Consider the following 20,410-nt stretch of genomic DNA (forward strand, 5'->3'; position numbering starts at 1 on the left):
CTGTGCTTAGTAAACTTCTACTTGTTCTCCTTTAGCAGGGATGGATACCAGCTTCTGGTGGTTGCAGGTATCTTTTTATGCGCCGGGCAGTAGTGCAGAGGAACACTCTGGTGCGGGTCTTCTTAAGAGCGAACCTGTAGCAGTCCGCTTCGCCAAGGCTGAAATCCGCTCCGTGTTTCGCAGCAGGGGAGCTTCCTTTTGTGGCGGAAGGTTGGGCTCGGCTCCGCGGGATCCGCTGCGGGTTTTGCGTGCGGCAGCGGCCTCAGCCTTACGGAGTTGCAAGAGTCCGGGGCCTGCCTGCTCCTCCTTTGTGAAGGGGGGAGGCTCCAGTCCGGGCCGGGCTCCGCTCCGGGTTTGGCAGGCCGCCGCGGCGCTGGGTAAAATGGCAGTGCTGAGCCTCGTGTCGGAGTGAGCAGGACTCGGCAGACGAGAGTCGGGAGCTGCTGCTCGGCTCGGCTAGTCCGGCCACACCGTCGCACCGCCCGGCTCCAGGGACGGGGTCCGCTCGCCCGCCGTATCCCCCTCCCTCCTGCCTCTCCCACGCTGGGAGCCCCGTCCCGGGTCCCTCCCCTCCTCCTCTCCCCCGATCCCTCCTCCCCTTTCTCCGCCGGCTGCAACCGAGGAGCACAGCGGGGCCAGGCCCCGGGGAGCCCAGCCCAGCGGAGCCCTCCCCGCCTCGCCAGCCAGGCCGGGGGGGAATGAGCCCCCGCTGCCCTGAAGAGCCCGCCGCCGCCTGAGCGGGGAGCAGCAGAGCAGCGAAGCCTCCCGCCGGCCGGCCAGGCAGGGGAGCAGCTCGGGGACAGGGGTCGGCCTGTGGGGAGGTGGATATGGCTCTCAGGTCGCTCCCCAGCCGCCCCAGCACCTGGGCGCTCCCCCGCCCAGCGATAAGATAAGCGAAGGCGCTAGCAGCGGGACTGATCCCCCCCGAGGAGCGGGGGCGAGGCGGTGGCGGAGCCGCCTGCAGCGAGAAGCAGTCGCGGAGAGCGAGGGCCCCCCAGGAAGGACTGCAACGGGGCCGAAGCAAAGACGAGGGACGCCGGGGCGAGCCCGACCTGAAGGCCGAATGGGAACAGCCGGCGCCCAGGCCCCCGCTGTCGCCGCCCACCTCGGAACTAATACACTCCCCGAGCCGCCCCGTGGCGGCGGGGGCAGCAGCGACGGGGGTGGGGCGCCGCCGCAGCAGCCTCCGCCTTCCCACCCGGCCGCCTTGCCCCCGCCAGCCTACGGCTTCGGGCAGCCCTACGGCCGGGGAGCCCAGGCTGCTGCCGTCGCCGCCGCTGCCGCGGCTGCCTTCCACCAACATGGCGGACAACAAAGCACTGGCATGGCAGCGCTGCAGAGCGGGGGCCTGGAGCAGCCCTACCCGGGACCGGCAGGGCCCCCCCCGGGGCCGCCCCCTCCCCAGAACTCGCACGGCGGCTCCGAGCACGGCTTCCCCAACCACCAGTACAACTCTTACTACCCGGCGGCAGCCGGGCGCAGCGCCGGCGCCTACCCGCCTCCCCCCCAGGCCTACGCCCTGAGCTCCCCCCGGGGCAGCACGCAGAGCCCCGCGCAAGCGGCCGCCGGGACCAAATCCCCCGCCGCCGTCGTCGCCTTCCAGCAGCAGCGCTTCGGGGCCATGGGGCCCTCGGCCGCCGGCGGGGCAGCAGGAGGAGGGGGCGCCACCCCGCAGCCCACCGCTACCCCCACCCTCAACCAGCTGCTTACTTCCCCCAGCTCAGCCCGTGGCTACCAGGGCTACCCCGGGGGCGACTACAGCAGCGGGCCCCAGGACGGGGGAGCCGCCGCCAAGGGCCCGGCCGCGGACATGGCCTCCCAGTACGGCGGGGGCAACAGCCAGGCCTGGGCCACGGCCACAGGAGGGGGCCAACAAAGGAGCCACCATGCGCCCATGAGCCCCGGGAGCAGCAGCGCTGGAGGGGGACAGCCGCTCGCTAGGACCCAGCAGGTGAGAGCTTGGCATGGGGGGCTGCGTCTGGGGGCAGGGGCCGGGGACCTGGGCTGAGGTTAGGGGCAGGGGCTGGGCGCACGTGGGGCGGCTGAGGGGGCCGGGGACAATGGGGGGGAAGGGAAAAGGGGCACACATAGGGGGCAGGGATGAGGGCATGTGGGGCGATGAAGGGGGAGTGACGAGGTGGGCGAATTTCCTACGGGTTCCTTCCCCCACTTGGACCCACACTGCTGGGGAGCTGCCATTGTCTGTGTCTTTCTCTCTCTAAAATGGCTGCCTCTCTGCCTTCCCTTCCTCCCTTTCCAGCCTTTGTGCGAGGCTTCCAGAGGGGTGCCTTCTCTTTCCCACTTCCCCTGCCTGCCTTGGGGGCTCTAGGGGGGAGATGGAGGGAGCCCCTGGGTGGAGGAAGGGCCTGGCACTATGGTGCGTGTGTGCATGGGGTGGAGGGGGGTAGCTGAGCCCCTCGTTGTTCGGCTAGGGAAGGGGTGTCATCAGTAGAGGTAGTGGGAGCTCTGCAGAGCAGCACTTAGACATTTGCCCCCATTACACTCTTCCTCCCTCTTCTTGCTCCAAGTGACGGGCCTTTGCACTTCCTGGGGGTAGGAAGGTGGGAAGTGACCTGTTTTGGGCAGCTGCAGCTTGCCCGGGTTAGCTGTGGCCATTTTCCTGAGCAGTCTGTTGGTTAGCCCAGTGGCCTGGGCCTTTCCCTGGAAGTGCTGGTAAACAGTTCAGTGATTGGAGTAGTAAGTGCAGATTGCTTTGGTTTGGGATTTGAATTATGGAGGTAAAATCCTTCTGTCAAAGCCAGGAGACAGTTGGTCTTAGGTTGACATCCTATCTGTGATCTGATTGGCTCCCCATCTCCTCCTCTTGGCCATTTATAATTGCCTCTGATGTAATGGCACAACAATCCTGATGAGCTCATAAACTTTTACACTTTGCTTTTCTGCCAGCCATAACCCAAACCATCAGTGCCACTATCTGCCTCTTTATTCCACAGCCGAAATTGGCTGTGACCTTGAGGAAGTTCAGTAGCAATACTGTATCAGCAGGAGCAGAGTTCCAGACAGGCTGCCCTTGTTGTATTGTGCCTGAAACAAAAGAGGAGGCCAGTGGCATTTTGTTTGTACTTTACATTTATTTTGCTTGTTACGTTTTATACAGCCTGGAATAGATTCTGTGTTGTCAGAAGAGTAGCAGGGGCTCTCTGTACAATGAGCGTGCTGTTTGTTTTGGTTATGTGACTTTCCCATTGGTATAAAGGATTTCTTTGATGGAATCTAAGGATGCATTTATTCCTGACTAATTATGACCCATTTTAGAAATGAAATGGCTTGGCTGGGTTCGTTATCAGATAGTGAATGTGGGGCTTTTATGGGGTATGTTAGAAACCTTTTAAAAAGCATTTGTAGTTGCAGCACTAGAAATGGTGAATTACCAATTAACACTTTTTCATATTGAGTTTTCTCTTAAAGTACCGGCCTGGCCTAACTCCTTACCTATGTTTCAAGAGATTTTTTAAAAATCACTATATTAATTTTACTTAAGTTCAGAAGGAACAACTTTTTATTATAGTGATATTAAACATCAAATGCCTGGAACTATTGGGCCTGACTATTGTAAATTCCTACTTTTTGGAGAGAAGTGGGAGCAGGGTAAAAGAGTCTATAAATGAATATTTTTTGTTGTTAATTTGCTGGAAATATAATTAATGCCAGCAATGCAAATGTGCTATAGCACTTTCAGCTATATGTAAGTCAGACATTTTGGGTATTGGGACAGTGATGCTAACATTCTGTTCTTAATCAGAGTTTGCAGATAATCTCTTGCGCTGTGTTTACATGTCTTAGATCTGAATGTGTAATGGCCTTGTGCAGGACTGACAGACTTCTCTGCCCATACCCTGCCTGTTCTCATTGCTAGCCCTGGGTCACAGACGTTCGATACTCTGGAGTGTGACATGCAGCTCCAGAGTTTTTTCCCTTCTTGCTCAATCATTCTCTTCTGTGGCTCTGAAAACTTAGTGTAAGTTTTGTTCCTTTATAACTGATAGCGATGTCTGCTTCAGCTTAACTGTGTGTTCTCTGTTAGATTGAAATAGTGTGTTTTCTAGGAGAGTGGCTCTTATCACTGCTGTGGTCACCACATTGTCCATATGCAACTTTGTAGTAACTATTCTGGATAAACATTTGAGTTACTGGGCAATACAGCCCTATGTATTTGCAAGAAAGTTGCATAAATGTGTCATGTCAACTGGTGCCCTACTGAGGAAATATTTTTTACAAAACACAAAATTCAACCTGGATTCGATGGGCACTAAACCACAGCCCAAGATTAAACTGTTTGTTTGCACTGGAGTAAAAATCTGTCTTATAGACCTATTTGGATTATGAATGGCATGGTTGTGATTCTGTGATAGAAACTTTCAAAAACTTAGTTTAAAAAACAATCCTCCCTTCTTCCCCCCAGCCTCTATGTCCGCTGAATGGTGAAAGTCTGGTCTGGTTGTAATTAATACTCCAGGCATTCAGTTAAATACAGGGTTTCTCGAACAGGAGTCACCGCTTGTATAGGGAAAGCCCCTGGCGGGCCGGCCGGCCGGGCTGGTGTGTTTACTTGCCCCATCTGCAGGTCCAGCCGACTGCAGCTCATGCTGGCAGTGGATCGCTGCTCTGGGCCAATGGGAGCTGCTGGAAGCGCTGCTCTGGGCCAGTGGGAGCTGCTGGAAGGGGCTTCCAGCAGCTCCCATTGGCCCGAAGCAGTGATCCATGGCCAGTGGGAGCAGTGATTGGCCGGACTTGCAGATGGGGCAGGTAAACACACTGGCCTGGCCTGCCAGGGGCTTTCCCTAAACAAGCGGTGACCCCTGTTTGAGAAATCCTAGTTTAATATGTGTGAGCCTTCTAGTTCCATCAACTCAAATTTAGTGACTATATGTTTGGTGTTTTGGGAGTGAAAGTGACTTTTAGACAGCACAAATGGCCTCTATTAAAAAGTTCTATGTGCCAAGGAATATCAGACATAAACGCGCACAATCCCTTTTCACGTTGTGAAAAACCTGTTGCCTGGCATTGTGGAATAGGTTTCCACGCGTTTTCTCTGTTGCCCACAAGAAGTAAGATTAATAATAAACCCCCCAAACTATGTTATAACCTCCTCACAGTGTATCCTGTTTTGTTTCTTAGATCGGATTAAACTAAATGCTTTCAATCTCATTATTGTCTTGAACAGTGGTGAGCCAATTGGTGCTTATCAAGTAACTTTTTACCTGAGAAATTTCAGCGGGATGAGATTGGAGAGGGGGTGGGGAGAGAGAATGGTGTGTCCCCTCCCTCCCCACCTCTACTTCCAGATTAAGGGAAGGGAGTTTGGGTGAATGTCTATAGTTGTCTCCCTTCATATAGTCATCCAGAACGGAAAAATGTTTAGGTTTCTTGGCGGTGTGTGAGGGAGGAAAGAGCATAAATGTCATTCTCTAAGATCAGGATGACCTATGAATGATGTGGAGGTACAGACCCTTTTATCCATCTCTTGCTTTAGGAGTTACTTCACTTTTTTTAATGTAAAACCTTGATTTGAAAGACCCTTTGCTATAAGAGGTTAAGAATAGCTGCTCACTTGTGCACAGTTTAGACAGCAAAAACTTTTGCAGATAGGTCACTTTTAAGAATGCACAGCTGATCCAGGGCGGAGCTGTGAATACCAGGACATTCTGTATCTGTATGGATGGGGCAGATGGGGACTCTGTTCATTCTTACGACCATTTTAGTTTGGAAATGCGGAGTTGGATTGAGATTAGAAGACTTGTTTTACAGAGCAAGTGAATCTAGAAGATCCTGGAGGTCTATGGGAATGACTGGCAGGAAATCTGGGTCATCTCACATGCAGGACTTCTAGAACTCTTAATAAAATGAAAAGATAAACACTAACCTTTTTTTCTGTAGTGTATGGCTGGTTTTGGTAGTGGATTAGGACTTTGGGTGGGGTGGAGGAGTGGAATGATCCTCAAGAAAACTGCCTGCAGGAAGAAACTCCTCTAATGAGCAGATAGATGGGTATTTGTTTTGGTACAACACTAACTACAGTAAAAGGCATCTCCTGTAATGGGAGATGTCTTTGGACTGTATTAAAGGTTCACATGTTGAGTAACCTCCTTATAGGTGTACTGGCATCCAGAGACATTTATTACATGTTCAGGGAACTTGGTTTAAAAACAATTACATGCTAATAATAATAAAAAAATCTCAGGGCTGAGTTGTTGACTTTAAATCTCAACTTTAGTAGCAACTGAAGCATGAACATGTTGTTAAAAACATGGTTTTCAAACTGAATTGGCAGCACAGAGCCATTTAGTGCCAGTGAGCTGTGATATCTTGGAATCTGAAATTGAGCCCTGGCTCCTGTTCACTTTTATCTTAGGGTTTTTCCTTGCTTAGTATTGCATTGTTGGCAGGTCTTGTATTGCCCTTAAGGTCTAGTAAACATTAGTTCTCTACAACAAAAGAGGTGGCATTCTTTTGTGATGTGAGCCTTGCCTGTGAATGACTTTCAGACCTTGTCTCTACTAGAAAAGTACACTGGTTTCATTCAGTTGATTTTTAAAATTGACTTAGTTAAATTAGTGTAAGCCCCTAATGTAAAACTTCTTAAAATGTTGCAAGCCCCTAAGGTAGACACTTAACGTTCAACCAGTTTAGCCAGATTAACTTTTAAATGGATTTTAGTTAAACTGGTCTAGTGTGGACAAGGCCTTAGCCTCTCCGTTCTGTTTAAATATTTTGTGCAAGTGTTTTTAGGAGGCTGGTGTTTCAGGATATGCTTTGAGGCCCCAATGAACTAATGGCATCTACTGGGGAGGGATAGCTCAGTGGTTTGGGCATTGGCCTGCTAAACTCAGGGTTGTGAGTTCAGTCCTTGATAGAGCCACTTAGGGATCTGGGGCAAAATTATTACTCAGTCCTGCTACTGAAGGCAGGGGGCTGGACTTGATGACCTTTCAGGGTCCCTTCCAGTTCTCTGAGATAGGTATATCTCCAGATATTTTAAGCATAATCTGGTGGATGGGACAACCAAATGGGAGTCAGAATTAGGGTTTGGTTTTGTTCCCTGCTCTTTCACTGACTCACGCTGTATAACCTTGGACAATTCGCGTAATCACTCTGTGCCTTCGTTACTTAGCTGATGTGGGTTTAATAATGCTTGCCTACCTTAATAAAATATGCTGAGGTCTACAAGTGAAGGGCATTACATAAGTGCTTACTTATTACTCTGCATGGGGGTAGTGAGATCACCTTTTTGTGTGTGGTAATTCTTATGGTGCGGCTGTTACTGCCAAGATACTAATAGAATGTGCCCTCTGGAGTTTGGGATGGGAGTAGAGTGGGGGCAGGGGCAGGTGTCACGTTATTAACTTTTTTTTTTTTAAACAAAATCTTCGGCAAAGGGTTTCCTATCACTGTCAGTCTAGTTCCATTGTCTTTCCACTTGACTAGTTAAAACATTAGGCCGTAATGCTGGTATGGTGAATGTTTTTTCAATAATACTCTAGAAAAATACGTACCAGATCTCTCTCCCATCATGGTAGGAGGTTGCAGGGATGTGGGAAGAATGTTCTTTTTTGTTTTTTTTTTTTAAACGAGTATTTTCGAATATCTCTGCCTTTTTCAATCATGAAGATACTAAGCTTCCAAGGATACTTCGGGCTGATATAGCAACTTTTATCTGAGGATATCATTAGTAAATATCTATCAACCTTCCATGGGCATTAACATGCATGCTTTGCAACAAACAACCCAGCGGCTTTTCTTAAAAACAAATGAAAACTTAAAAGGGAGCATGAAATAATACAGGCCCCCATGCTGTCTTGGTGTTACAACACCTACTGCTTCTCCACCAGTGTCTTTGCTATTGTGCTTAAAGGGACACCAACTTGGAAATTCCCTTTCCGCCTGAAGAATCTGTACCTGCTGATCTTACAGGTAATATCTACAACCACTGTTATTGGAACGTTACAGGAGAAAAGGTATCTTTCGTCCCCGGTTTGTTTACTTGGTATAGTTGATGGCACTTGTATATGGGCAGTTTATTGGCGTGCTCAGTTGCATTTGCTGTCTCATGCACTGCTCTGGGGAGTTCACCTGCATGACAGTAGTTTCAGTAGTAAAGCTAAAACGGAAGGGGCAGGCATGTGCAAAGTGAAGGAGAAGAGGGGTGGGCCTGACAGTGTTTTGATATTGCTGCTAGACCCACCCACAGCCCCTCCTGCAAAGACCCTTATAAACATCAGCAGGGGAGTACAATAGCTTCTTCTCTCCCCCCCCCGCCCGTTTTTCAAAAAAAACAAACAGGAACTTAACTTAATCAGTGCATGCTCTCTAAAAGGTGCTATGTCAAACTTAATTTTTTTGAAATTAGTCAATTTAAAAAAAAAAAATTCATTGAAAACTTCTTGGGGCAGCCCCTTATGTATAAAGGGGAAATGCACATGGATTGAGGAAAATGTACCAGTCACTTGCTAGCCAAAGTCTTAAACCTACCAGCTAGAGGTGAAAGATGGGAGGGTGGAAGTTACTGTTCCCTGTTGCTATTTGGGAAGGTGAGTGGAACCGACACAGGTCTTGTCAATTTTTCTGCTGTCCACCTGCCTGGATGACAATAGAGAAATTGACTGTCCTTTTTAGTTTCGTGCCCTTTTGACTTGGGCAAACTGAGCAGCTGCAAAGAGATTGGAGCTGTTTTCTGCAGGCTCAGGAAGACTTCCACACATGAACTGAATGTAATCTTTACAGTATTATGGGTATAAACTTAAATTTCTTTTTAAAAGCTGAAATTCTGTTGAAGTTGGTAGTCTGGGGCAGTCCACTACTTCCTAGGGAAAGCTTGCCACCAGAGCACACATCTTTCCGTTCCAGTCTTGCACTCTGATGGTGGTAATCCTTTTACAGAAGGGGGAAGCTGTGGCACAGAGGTTAAGTGACTTGCCAAGGTGATGCAGCAAGTCTGTAACAGAGCTGAGAATAGAAGCTAGGTCTTCCGACTCCCAGACCTATACCTTAATCACAAGGCCTTTGGTCCATTTAATATGGGATTTTTTTTATATAATTTTTAAAAAAACACCCACAGCTTTTTATGGTGCTCTGTGTCTAAAGAAACACAGTGCCCAACCAGCTGTAGGTGGTTTGCAGAATGACAGAGTAGCTTTGGTAAGGGCTAGAACAGGAACAGCCGCTTCTTTCAGGGTTGATCTCATGTGCATACTTTCCTTGTTCCTGTAGTGATCTAACTGTGGTGTAAATATGCAATAGGTATCGGAGAGGAGTTCATATTTCTTCTCTTCTATATACACCTGCACTTCTAGTTCTTGTCATAGCTCAGAAGTGAGGAAGAGGCATTTGCAAGTTTGGCATTGTGTGTGTGTGTGTGTCCCCCTTTCTGGAATGTCTCTGAGCATTGTTTAAATATTTGCTGAGTTGTCAATATGTACATGTGAACTTTCTGTAGTGAAATGTATAAGATGCTGTGTAATGGTAGGTAAATGATAATAAAAGCTATGTCATAGTTCTTGCACAAATAATTCCTTGTTTTAGATACTCCAGAGTAAAATGATATTGCAGATGGAAGCTGGGGTTCCAGTGCCATCTCCTTTTTGGGGGCTGTGGGGGGGGAGATGAATAACAAGGTGATTTGTACCCTTTCTGTCCCCCCGCCTCCTCATTCCTAGTGGGAGGGTGGCTTTTTTTCTTAAACTGTCATATAAGAAACCTGTGTGTAGAAGTAAAACATTAGTGGTTATGATGGAGTAACAGGTTTTTCCAGTTTCATGTGCAGTAACCAATATGTTGATCTTCCCACAACATAACTATTGTGATTGGAGTATTCTCAAAGACCAGAAATGAAGTTGCCAGTCAGTCTCTCCAAAAGTTGGTAACTATAACTATTGACAACTCTGACTGTTCTGAGCTGGTACAAACTGTGAGTTTGTCTATACCTTCTACGTCTAGACTGTTTCCCGTTAGCATAAATACTCCATCTCTCCAAGAGGCAGTAACTTTTGTTGATGGAAGAAGCCCTCCTATCAACATAGCGCTGTCTACACTGGCGGTTGGGTTGGTGTAACTGCATTGCTGAGGGGCATGGAAAATCCACATCCCTAAGAGACCTAGTTATGCCAACATAAGTTTGTAGTATTAGACCAACCCTCTGAATTGCAAGTTAGTACTAAGGCAGTATATTGTGCAGATCTTAAAATGTTCCCTATTGGCTTTCCTAACACTTTCATTATAAAATAATCTCATGACTTCATAGCAGGCTGTTGGAATTTGACAAGAAGAGACCTGTGGCCAAAAAAGTGCCTTTTCTTTGTTCTGTGAAATGTCATATGGGTTTGTCTGAGGGAAAACCTGAAAATCTCCACTTCCCATGTGGTGTCAGCACAACTTCGGTAGTCTGCCAAAAGAATTGCACACATTTCTAAAAAGATGGACACAGGACACGGCTCTATCTCACCTTCATGTATTCAGTGGGAGAGCCGGGAGGAGAGGGGAACTCCCTGAGCCATTTTTTTCTCTCTCACCCTCCTCCCCACGGAAGAGGAGAATTGGGATCACCTGACTCCCAACCGTCAGCATGTTCCTCTAGGCCTTGGTGCTGAATGTCCATGACTCCTGTTGACTTCAGTTGCAGTTCAGTGCTTAAAACTTCTGCATGTTAGGCCCTGGGTGTCTCATATTGGGACCCCCAGAAATGAGGCCTATACAACTAGTGCCGCCGCCAACATTTTGGTTTAGTGACTTATTTGGCATCTCATAGGAAAAATGTTGCAAAGGCAAATACAGAAGAGAATTCCTCTGGGGTGTGACATTCCACCTGTCTTAACCATAAGACCATACCTCTTTCTTCCTGTAGTCTTCTGCCTCATTTGTTATACGCCTTCTGTCTCTTGCAACAAATAAGGCAGGATGCCTACACGCAGCCTCGTCTATATCACAATCTTGACTCATCGCAGGCACGGAATGAGGCAAGAGTCCTGTGGGAAGAAATAAGGATAGGTACACATGTGGGGACAAAACTTAAGCTGCACGTGCAACCTAACTTGAGCGCGTAACTTTCACATTGCGGAGAGTTTAGGATCACCTCAGCAGTACTTGAATGGGTAGATAGCAATGGAGCTGAAATTCAGTCCCTGGGACAGTTCTCTGTTGCGCCCTGGAACAATGGTCCTAGGTGCAGGTTTGAGTTCCAGCTTCTAGAGCCAATGGGAGAATTCAGTAGCATCCCCTCTGTTTTTAAAGGAAGTCCTATCTAATCCTTCCTACTTAGGTGTGGTCTAAACTGTTGTATGTACTAACCTAAACATTACATCAGGAGTATTATTTTTATACAGATTTAATTAGTGGTACAACCCTGGTGTATATATTTATACAGTCAGTTCATCTGTCCACGTTAAGGGGTTGCACTGCTTTAACTTTGATCGGCTTCTAGATAGATTTTTGTGCTGCTATAACTATCCATGTGTAGACAAGCCCTTAGAGGGATTCAGGGCCCCATGAAGTAGGATGAGATAATGGGTAAGGCTGGTAAGAAAATCTTGAATTTGGGGTTGGGGAAGGGTTGGCTGAAAAGTTGTGGCCATGCTTTTGTTAAAGTTGTGGTTTTAGCGCAGTCAGACACCAGTGTGGCAATAAGCTGACGCTGCCCTACGAGTCTAGTCTTAGGCTTCCCCTCAACCATTTTGCTGATGAGGAATGAAGACCCCTCTGGGTATCCACACAACGAGCACCAGCTCTGTGTGCATATCCGCAGGAAAGCTCTAGCACCTTCTTCCAAGGCAAGTAGGCTGTCTCCCAAAGAAGGGCAGCAGCACAGAAAAGAAATTGTGTCCCCCACGTGGTTCTCAAAGGCAAGGATGACGGAGGGATGGCTGGGCCAAATTTGAGTGTTGTGGTGTGACCCTGTGCACCAAGTCGCAGTGCCTCTCACATTTGCAACAACTAAATTGGGGTGTGTGTGCACGCGTGCATGCACGTGCAATTTCCACAACAAAATCGGGGCCAACAAATTTTTTTTTTTTTTTTTAAATTTTTTTTAGCAGCCTGAATTATTGGGTTTCCTACCAGGACGTGGAAGATTCCTTGGGAACGTGGTTTTTTGTTTTTGTGGTTTTTTTTGTTATGGGATTGGAGGAATGATCCTGGCCTCTTTGGTGATATGAATGTTTAGAACCATCTCTTCAGTTATCATAAAATATAGAAATTGCCTCAGTTTGTACGTAGACTAAAGTAGCCTGTTTCTCCTTGTTTGTGGGCTCCAAATTCTGCTGTGGAGCTTGGGAGAGCCAGGTTCATGTGATTATAAGGGAGGATGGAGCTCCCCATCTGGGCGAAAAGAACTGTGTGTCATCCCTATTTCCTGCTGCATATTATTGAAACACTCTAAAATCTGACATTGAACTTAGGTTTCTCTCTTCAGGCTAATACTGAGGGCTTGTCCCCGCTTCCCGGGGATCGATGCTTGGTGATCGATCCGCTGGGGGTCGATTTAGCGGGTCTAGTGAAGACCTGCTAAATCAACCGCGGATCGCTTTCCTGTCGACTCTGGTACTCCACTGGAATGAGAAGTATAAGGAAAGTCGACGGGAGAGTTTCTCCTGTTGATCCAGCGTGGTGTAGGCACCGCAGAAGTCAACCTAAGGTATGTTGACTGCAGCTATGTTAGTCACGTCGCTGGAGTTCCGTAACCTATGTCCACTTAGCCCTGTAGTGTAGACCTGCCCTGAGAATACTAAAATGGAGCTAGGGCTGCTTGCTTCTATCATATCTAGTGAGAGGAGGAAATGAATCCTGTAGTCTTTCCCAAATGAGGAAGTGACTTTTTGGTATGATGTCCCCTGTAGCTGGCTGCATAGCTCTCTTTTGGTCTGTTGAGGAGAACCTGCCAGTTAACAAATTGTGAACACTGTTTTTTTTTTTTTTTTTTCTCTTAATGCTCACTTGGGATTGTGCTGAAGGAACTTGACTATTCTTGTTGTAACATCTGAACTTGTTCCAGGATCCCAGGACTGAACAGGCCTATACTGCATACACAGTGTTCTCTTGCTGCGTGGGTTCCTTCCTGTGCTCAGGTTTCATGTCTTGCTCTCCATGACTATCAAGCAGTGGATTTAAAGTCCAGCAACTATAGGACTATGCACCCTGTGCAGATTTAGAAGGAGTATCTGGTATTTATTAACTTGGTGTAAATAATTAAACTTTAGTAGCAAGCTAGCTAGGTCTTCCTCAAATGTGCTAACTTCCCTTCTTCAAAAGAAACATTTAAATGGCTGAATTGCTGAAAGTAGTTGATTTTTGTATTTATTATTTTTTTTAACTTGTAACATTTTTGGTTACTTGGGTACTGTTATCAAACATGCGCAAAGCCCTGCATTCGAGGCTGGTGCGTTAGCTAGGCCTGCACATCTGTAGATAGTTCTTTAACTGTGCTTGACTGCACATGTGACAAACTATACACTCTAGATTGGTGGCTTTATATGTATGTAAATTTTTTTTTGTCCGTTCAACTGTTCCATGTAGGATTGGTGATTCTTGTACCCATTCATAACGCTTGGAAAAAGGCCCAGGCCTATTAATTATGCATGTGTAATAGATACAGCCAGCTATTGTAACTTGTGACTGTATGGGATGGGAACCTATCTTGGGTACTTGTATGTCATTGTCCCCTCTGTTCCCCCTTACGGTAGTATCTGAGCACCACACAATCTGTCATGTATTTATCCTCCTTACCCCTGTGAGGTTTGGAAATCCTATGGCCCCCACTTTACAGATAGGGAACTGAGGCACAGAGAGTATAAGGGACATGATTAGGATCTCACAGAAAGTCTGTGGCAGAGCAGGGATTTGAGGCCAGATCTCCCAAATCCATGCTAGTGCCCTAACCAGTAGCTATCTGCCCTCTCTAGGAATGGGATTACATCTTGATAGTATGCCAGTCTGGTTTCTAGGAAGTTACTGTTCTATGGAACATGCCAGTTTTTTTCCTTCATGCTCCTATTCTAATTGTGTTTGGCACTTCCGATGGAAGGCCTTAATTTTCCTGGAATAGGATGTGTTTGCAATACATAAAAACATTAAACATCTCCAGCTGATGGCTGCAGCACGCTCAACCTGAGTGTATTGTTGATGCATGTTGGTGAACAATAGCAATGTAATAAGAATAATCATTTGTTTAAAAGGCACTCCTGCAATTAATGCGCTGGAGGAAGGAAAAACTAGTAAAACACTTGACCTAAGATGGTCTTCCAGTAGTCAGGGATAAGCGAATGGAAATGGTTGCAGTAGATCCATCCTGGATTACTAACTTGTCTGTACTCTAAAGATATTCCCAAAATATCTCTGCAAACCCTGCCTCTTAGTTCTTGTGGTGTGTTGGAGATGAAGAAACTTGTTCTTTCCACTCAGAGGTGACTTGACTGCTCCTCGCTAAAGGAAAAACTTCTGCTGAAAAACCATGTGCGCATTTGGTGTGGAAGTTCTTAAAATCAAGGGAAGTAATATTACTGCCTTATAAAATATACTAGAGCAGATGAGTGCTCCTATTCAGCCCTCCAGCTACCCACATCAGCCCTTAACACTCATCTTCTCCCAATTCCCTGACTCTGAAGTAGAGCACAAAACGTTGTCCTAATGCAACTTTCAGGGAAGGAAAGGGGAAGAAAACTTGATTCTAATAAGACCCATCAGACAGGGTACCAGGAAATCTGATACACAAAATGTTACCTTCATGGCTTATTGATGGGAGGGGGTGGGGGTAGCATCTTTTAAAGTGCATTGTTTTTTTTCAGCTGTAGTATTCTGAATGGTGCACAAATATCAGTGTTAGGTTTGAATCTGCTGATTATGCTGCACGTAGCACTTCACTGTTGAGCGACTACTTCTGAAAAGGTGTAATAGTCATGTCTTTCCTTTTTCATTTGTTGCCTTATGGTTTCTTGTTATACCTGTTCGTGAAACCAGTGAAGAGTTTGCCGCGTTGGCTGTTCCTCCTCTCCCCCTGGCATTGGCGCAGTAATTAATTTTGCATCTGCTCGCCAGCAGCTAGCTCACACTCGCTCTCCTTTTTAACTTGTTAAACAACTTGCAGGGTTGCTAACTTTGCTTTAAAAACAGTTAATTTAATGCCTGGGCTGATGTGAAGGTAGAAGCTCACAGGCAGAAGGAAAGACCAAGAAGACTAAAGGAGGCTCATCACAATTTAGGTTTCAGGATTGCTGTAACCTGGCATTTAAAGCTTATGAAAAGTACATATCTAGTTTTGTATTTAGGACCTACGCTAGGATGCCTCTCTCTATAGGATTGGGATTCACATAGGGCTTGCCAAGAGTAACATATTGGCTTTAAGGCTGTACTGGAGTGTCCTTGCTACTCTCTGACAGCAAAGGCTTGGGTGCAGCTCTTGCCCACCCAGTGTCTTTCCTTCCCCAGCCGCCTCTTTTCTCACTAGTGTAGACGTGAGTGCAGCTTTTGGATGCAAACAGTTACCTGGTTATAAATGCTGGAAAGTAGTTATTTGTTACAAAGACCTCAAGCTGCATTCTTTGTTTGATTTTGGGTCCGTCTTATATGTACCTTGCGTTGCAACCAGGCCTACCACAGAAAAAGATCTCTACAGAAAGAAAAGGTGACGTATCTGAGAATCTGACAGAAATTGGGCCCTGCCATCTTTCCATGTGTAAAGGGCTCCGTGAATTAATGAAACAAACTTTGCTTTGGAAAGTGAATCCTGAAGAATTCTCTGTTGCAGGGACTTCCCTCAAGCCTAATGTTTTAGAGCACAGATTGAATGCCAGCACTGTTTGGTAGCTGAGGATGTCCTGCTGTGTCTGGAGTCTGTATTGCTCATTTGGGATGAAGAGCAGGGTTTTAGGGAACCAGATAGTTAATGGGGACTGAAAGTTCATTGCTGGCTACAGTTGTCTGAATAGACTTATTAGTCAGCTTTGAAGCCGTTTGGAAGTTTTACTGATGCTTATTGAGAATACTGTCTTGGAATGATCTGCATGGCTTGGACTGCTCAGCTGTTCTAATTTGCGTCACTGAGTAACACTGGTATCTGGAAGATAGCCATGCTGCAACTGAAAAGACTATTTTCCCTTTTATTTATCCTCCCACCAACTTGTTTCAGGGAGTTATTTTCATGACTTGTTACTGGACGTGATCAACATGTGCACTTCTACCTCTTTAAGTATGTAAGTGGGTCTGCTACCAAAATGCTATGAAGTAATAATCATGCCGAGGACGGTACCAGCCTCAAGTTCATTTCTGTGGAGCGAATAGTGTATTGGTGAAATGTGGAGCCTGCTTTACAATCTACAAAGGAAGTTTTTGTTTTTATTTTTCCTTTTTTTTCTTCCCATCTTGGGAAGAGAAGTACTGTGGCAGACTTTCTGTTATGTGTTTCTTGGGAGTGTCTCTCACTCAGCTGGAGAAGTTCATGGAAGCAGACTTTTTGGTGGACCTGAATAGTGTTGCTTGGCTGAAGTTTCTGAAAAAGTCCACAGGAGGCTTTTGGAGGCCGGCCTGTGTGTAGGGTGACTGTAGTTAGTGGGGGGGGGGCGGGGGGGAAGAGGAAAGAGGGGGGTTAGCTAGTCATTGTATATGGATATATGATGGGTTTGACAGGAAATAACTTGCACAAGCCACTCCAGTGCAGACAGATGTTGGCTGAGGTGATTGTATAGTGAAGTGGGAGTTACTATCTAAATACCAATGGTCAGTCTGACTTTTTACACCAAGACCTATAAGGAGAATGTGATAACGGGTTGATTGGTGGTTGTTGCTGTTCCATAAAGCTTTTTGTTGGGCTCCTGCACTGACTGACCATCCTAATTTATGTACAGAAGTTGGCATCTACCCATGGCATGTCAACATCATATAACTGCTTCTAAATTTCTGGTGTTTTGTACTGTGAACCACCCTATATCCATTTCTAGATAAGAGAGTGGGCGGTGGAAGAAGGAACCTACCTGTTGGTCAGCCAGTTCATGTGTCTGGGCATGGTATAAGTCAGACATGCACAGCACATGGCCCTTTATCCTGTGTAGCAAGCATTGTTGAGAGCACTATGACTAGACTTAGTTTCTGATTATTTTTTTTTTTTTCTCCCTAGTCCACAAACTGCAGTTCTGTTGGGCAGGATTATCTGATCACCTTCTAACTGTTTTGAAATGTCTTGGATTTAAACCTATACTGGCACAGTAGAAAAACTTAATGAATGTGCAAAAATAGAAAAAAATGTAGTTGCTTTTGTTACCTGGATGGGGGCACCATGGTTTTGCTTGTTCAGCGCCTTCAGGCAGGGGTATTTGTCTCTGTAACAAAGTGCTCAGTTGGGTTAGAGAGAGGAGCTTTTACCTCCACTAGTTGTGCCTCATGCTGCCTGTATGGTAGATGCCTTGATTCACACAACTAGAATTAGCAAGGCTGGGTCTGTCTGGCATCTTTACAAGCACTAACTTAGCTTTCAAACAAGGAAGTGCCCTTCTCACTCCTGTCCTGAACCAGTAGATGCACAGTAAATCTTTTTTGTTATATCCCTTGCAATGCAGCTTATTTTAATAACATGTGACTATTTTCTGGTAGACCAATCTCTGCATCCATCTACATGTAATTGCTGTAGGTTACAGAAAACTGAAACATACAACATATCTAAATATGACAGTCATTCAGATAGTATGGTGATTTGGGAGGGAACGTATATAAATACCTACTAACCTGGAGTGATAAATACAGTGGTCATCTGTCATTCTTCATGACTTGCTGAACAGGGAAACCTATAGCCTTGATAAGTAGAGTTTGATTGCTTTGGTAGAGAGAATTTAACAGGCACAGACCAGAGAGAGGAGAGGTGATTGGAAAAATTCTGGCTTCTGACAAAGTGCATCTTCTGTTGCTGGGAATTTCCTGGTATCTGTGGTGTCTGAGGTTAGCTGCTCCAGTTTTTGATGAGACCACGGTCTTCTTGGTAAGCCTGCATGTGGTATGGCATCCCTCTTTGCGGCTGTAACAGATCTTGCTTTAACTGCTATTGTGAATTAACTTTTCAGTGTCCATCTTTGGTACCTGCAGAGCATCAAAAAGACTCTTGTGCTACCTTCTAATATTTATATATCTGGCACATTTTGTGAAAGCTGGTTCTTTTCTGTGCTCTGAACAGAGTAGCTTCAGGAGAGGACTCGAAGGTCTGTTCAGTGGAAATTTATTTTTGTTTTTGTTGTTGTTGAGTTCTCTCTTATATAAGACATCTCTACAAAAACTGTCCTTGGCCATTCATTGTGTGTATGTGCCTGCAATGGTTATTCGTGATACATGTTTGAATTAGGGCTCTTCCTTTGTAAGTCCAGCTTCTGCTTACCTCTTCCCATGAGGTTGTTCTATAACGGTTTGTTCTGCAAACAAAAACCCTGCCCAGACTAGTTGAAACTATGGCATAGTAGGAGCAGCAGTGTTTTTAGTATGGCTTTTCTGGGGTGTGTGAACAGTCCTCTTGCTGAGAATAGTGTTGTACTGTAATATCCTATATTTAACAGGAGTGTTTGTATGTAAAACATGGAAGATAATTGTCCTGCTTTACTCAGCACTGGTGAGGCTTCATCTGGAGTACTGTGTCCAGTACTGGGCACCACGCTTTAGACAAGACATGGATAAATTGGAGAATCCAGAGGAGAGCATCAAAAATGATAAAAGATTTAGAAAACTTGACCTATGAGGAAAGGTTTAAAAACACTAGGCATGTTTAGCCTGGAGAAGACCGTAGATGAGGGAGAGGGAACTGATACTGCTTCAAATATGTTAAGGGTTGCTATGAAGAGAATGGTGATAATTGTTCTCCATGTCCACTGAAGGTAGGACAAGGAATAATCTGCAGCAGGAGAGACCTAGGTTAAATATACGGATAGGGGAAGCACTGGAATAGGCTTCCCAGGGAGGTGTAGAATTCCTGTCATTGGAGGTTTTTAAGAACAGGTTAGACAAACACCTGTCAGGGATGGTCTAGGAGTACTTGGTCCTGCCTCGGGAGGTCCCTTCCAGCCCCGTGGAATCGGGAGGAGATGTTCATTCTGATCAGAAATGGAACTTACTGGTATGGCTTTCCTGACCAGAGTGGACCAGTATCTTTCTCAGTGTTGATATATTGGAAATGTCTCCTCCCCCCTCCTTTTCCCTCCATTGTAAAAGTCCTTATTCTAAATGTGGGGGAGCTCTGAATGAATGACTTTTGGTAGAAGCAGGAGAGGAGAATACTTTAGGAAATGTCTTTTTATTCATGTGATTCCTTCTGAAGGGATTCTGTAATTCTGATATTCTTTTGAAACATACATTGGCGGAGGAGTGGGTTTTTACTGGACTTCAGTTATCTCAAACTTCGTATTTGAAAGTACAAGCTTGTAAAGAGAAAAGTAAAAACTGATGAATTATGACATAGGCAACTGGCCCGTCAGGTTATAAAAGGTAGCGAGTTCCGACTAGGATATTGACCTTAATACAGACAGCTCCACCTTAAATAGATTAGATGAAAGTGCTTCTGACGAGAAGTTGAGCTCTGTTTACTATTGAATGAGAATATTAATAAGTTCTGTGCTCTGGCTTTTTAGCCTTCACTTGTAACAGACTAATTGTGAAAGAGCTAAAGTTGGTTTACACATTGTGGGGCAAGTTTCAAAAACACCATTTGGTGGAGCCATGAAAATGGTTGTACAGAGGATGCCAAATAAGTACTTTAAAAAAAAAAAAAAAAAAGAGAAGTGGAAATGGAATGAAACTGAAAGTCTGGTTCTCTAAACCATGATGTCTTTGATCCTGCTGAATGTTAACTCTCATTGTTTTCTGTACCGGAATCCTAACTTGCGCCACCTCTCAACTCCTGAGATGTGCTTTGTTTCCAGCCGCTTCTGTGGCATTACCTTAGTTATATAAGGCAGGGTAGGAAATACCCTCTGCTTCCTTTGGACAGATCCTCAGATGGCATAAACCAGGCGTTGGCAACCTTTGGCACGCGGCCTGTCAGGGAAAGCCTGAGGCCCCCATTGGGATGGCAAACCGCGGCCAGTGGGAGCCATGATTGTACGAACCTATGGACGCTGCAGGTAAACAACCCATCCCGGCCCGCCAGGGGCTCTCCCTGGCGGGCTGCGTGCCAAAGGTTACCAATCCCTGGCATAAACTATCATAGCTCCATTGGCTTCAGTGGAGCTATGACAGTTTGTCAGCTTAGGAACTGCCCCTTGTGTTTCAAGCCCTGTCAATGAGCACGTATGTAGCTACGATAACCGCGACCCAGTATATAGGACAGGGAGTGTTTGAGAGCTTCCATTGTCTGTCTTGTTATGGGTTACTGACCCCTGTAATATTATTGATCTCAGTAAGTTTCGTTACAGTACTTCAAATCAAGGCTTGATGCGTCATC

General features: G+C 46.1%; 1 protein-coding gene across 1 annotated transcript in view; it reads left to right on the forward strand.

The window, feature by feature from the left end:
- Window positions 1-1,233: 1,233 nt before the first annotated feature.
- ARID1A (AT-rich interaction domain 1A) overlaps window positions 1,234-20,410 on the forward strand; it is a 75,682-nt gene continuing 56,505 nt past the window's right edge. Inside the window, exon 1 of the mRNA XM_032802982.2 lies at window positions 1,234-1,951. Within this exon, the coding sequence (XP_032658873.2) occupies window positions 1,325-1,951 (627 nt within the window). The 5' untranslated portion in view covers window positions 1,234-1,324. The remainder of the gene's footprint in view (window positions 1,952-20,410) is intronic.

The sequence above is a fragment of the Chelonoidis abingdonii genome, chromosome 25 (assembly GCF_003597395.2).
Source record: "Chelonoidis abingdonii isolate Lonesome George chromosome 25, CheloAbing_2.0, whole genome shotgun sequence".
Classification (NCBI taxonomy): Eukaryota; Metazoa; Chordata; order Testudines; family Testudinidae; genus Chelonoidis; species Chelonoidis abingdonii.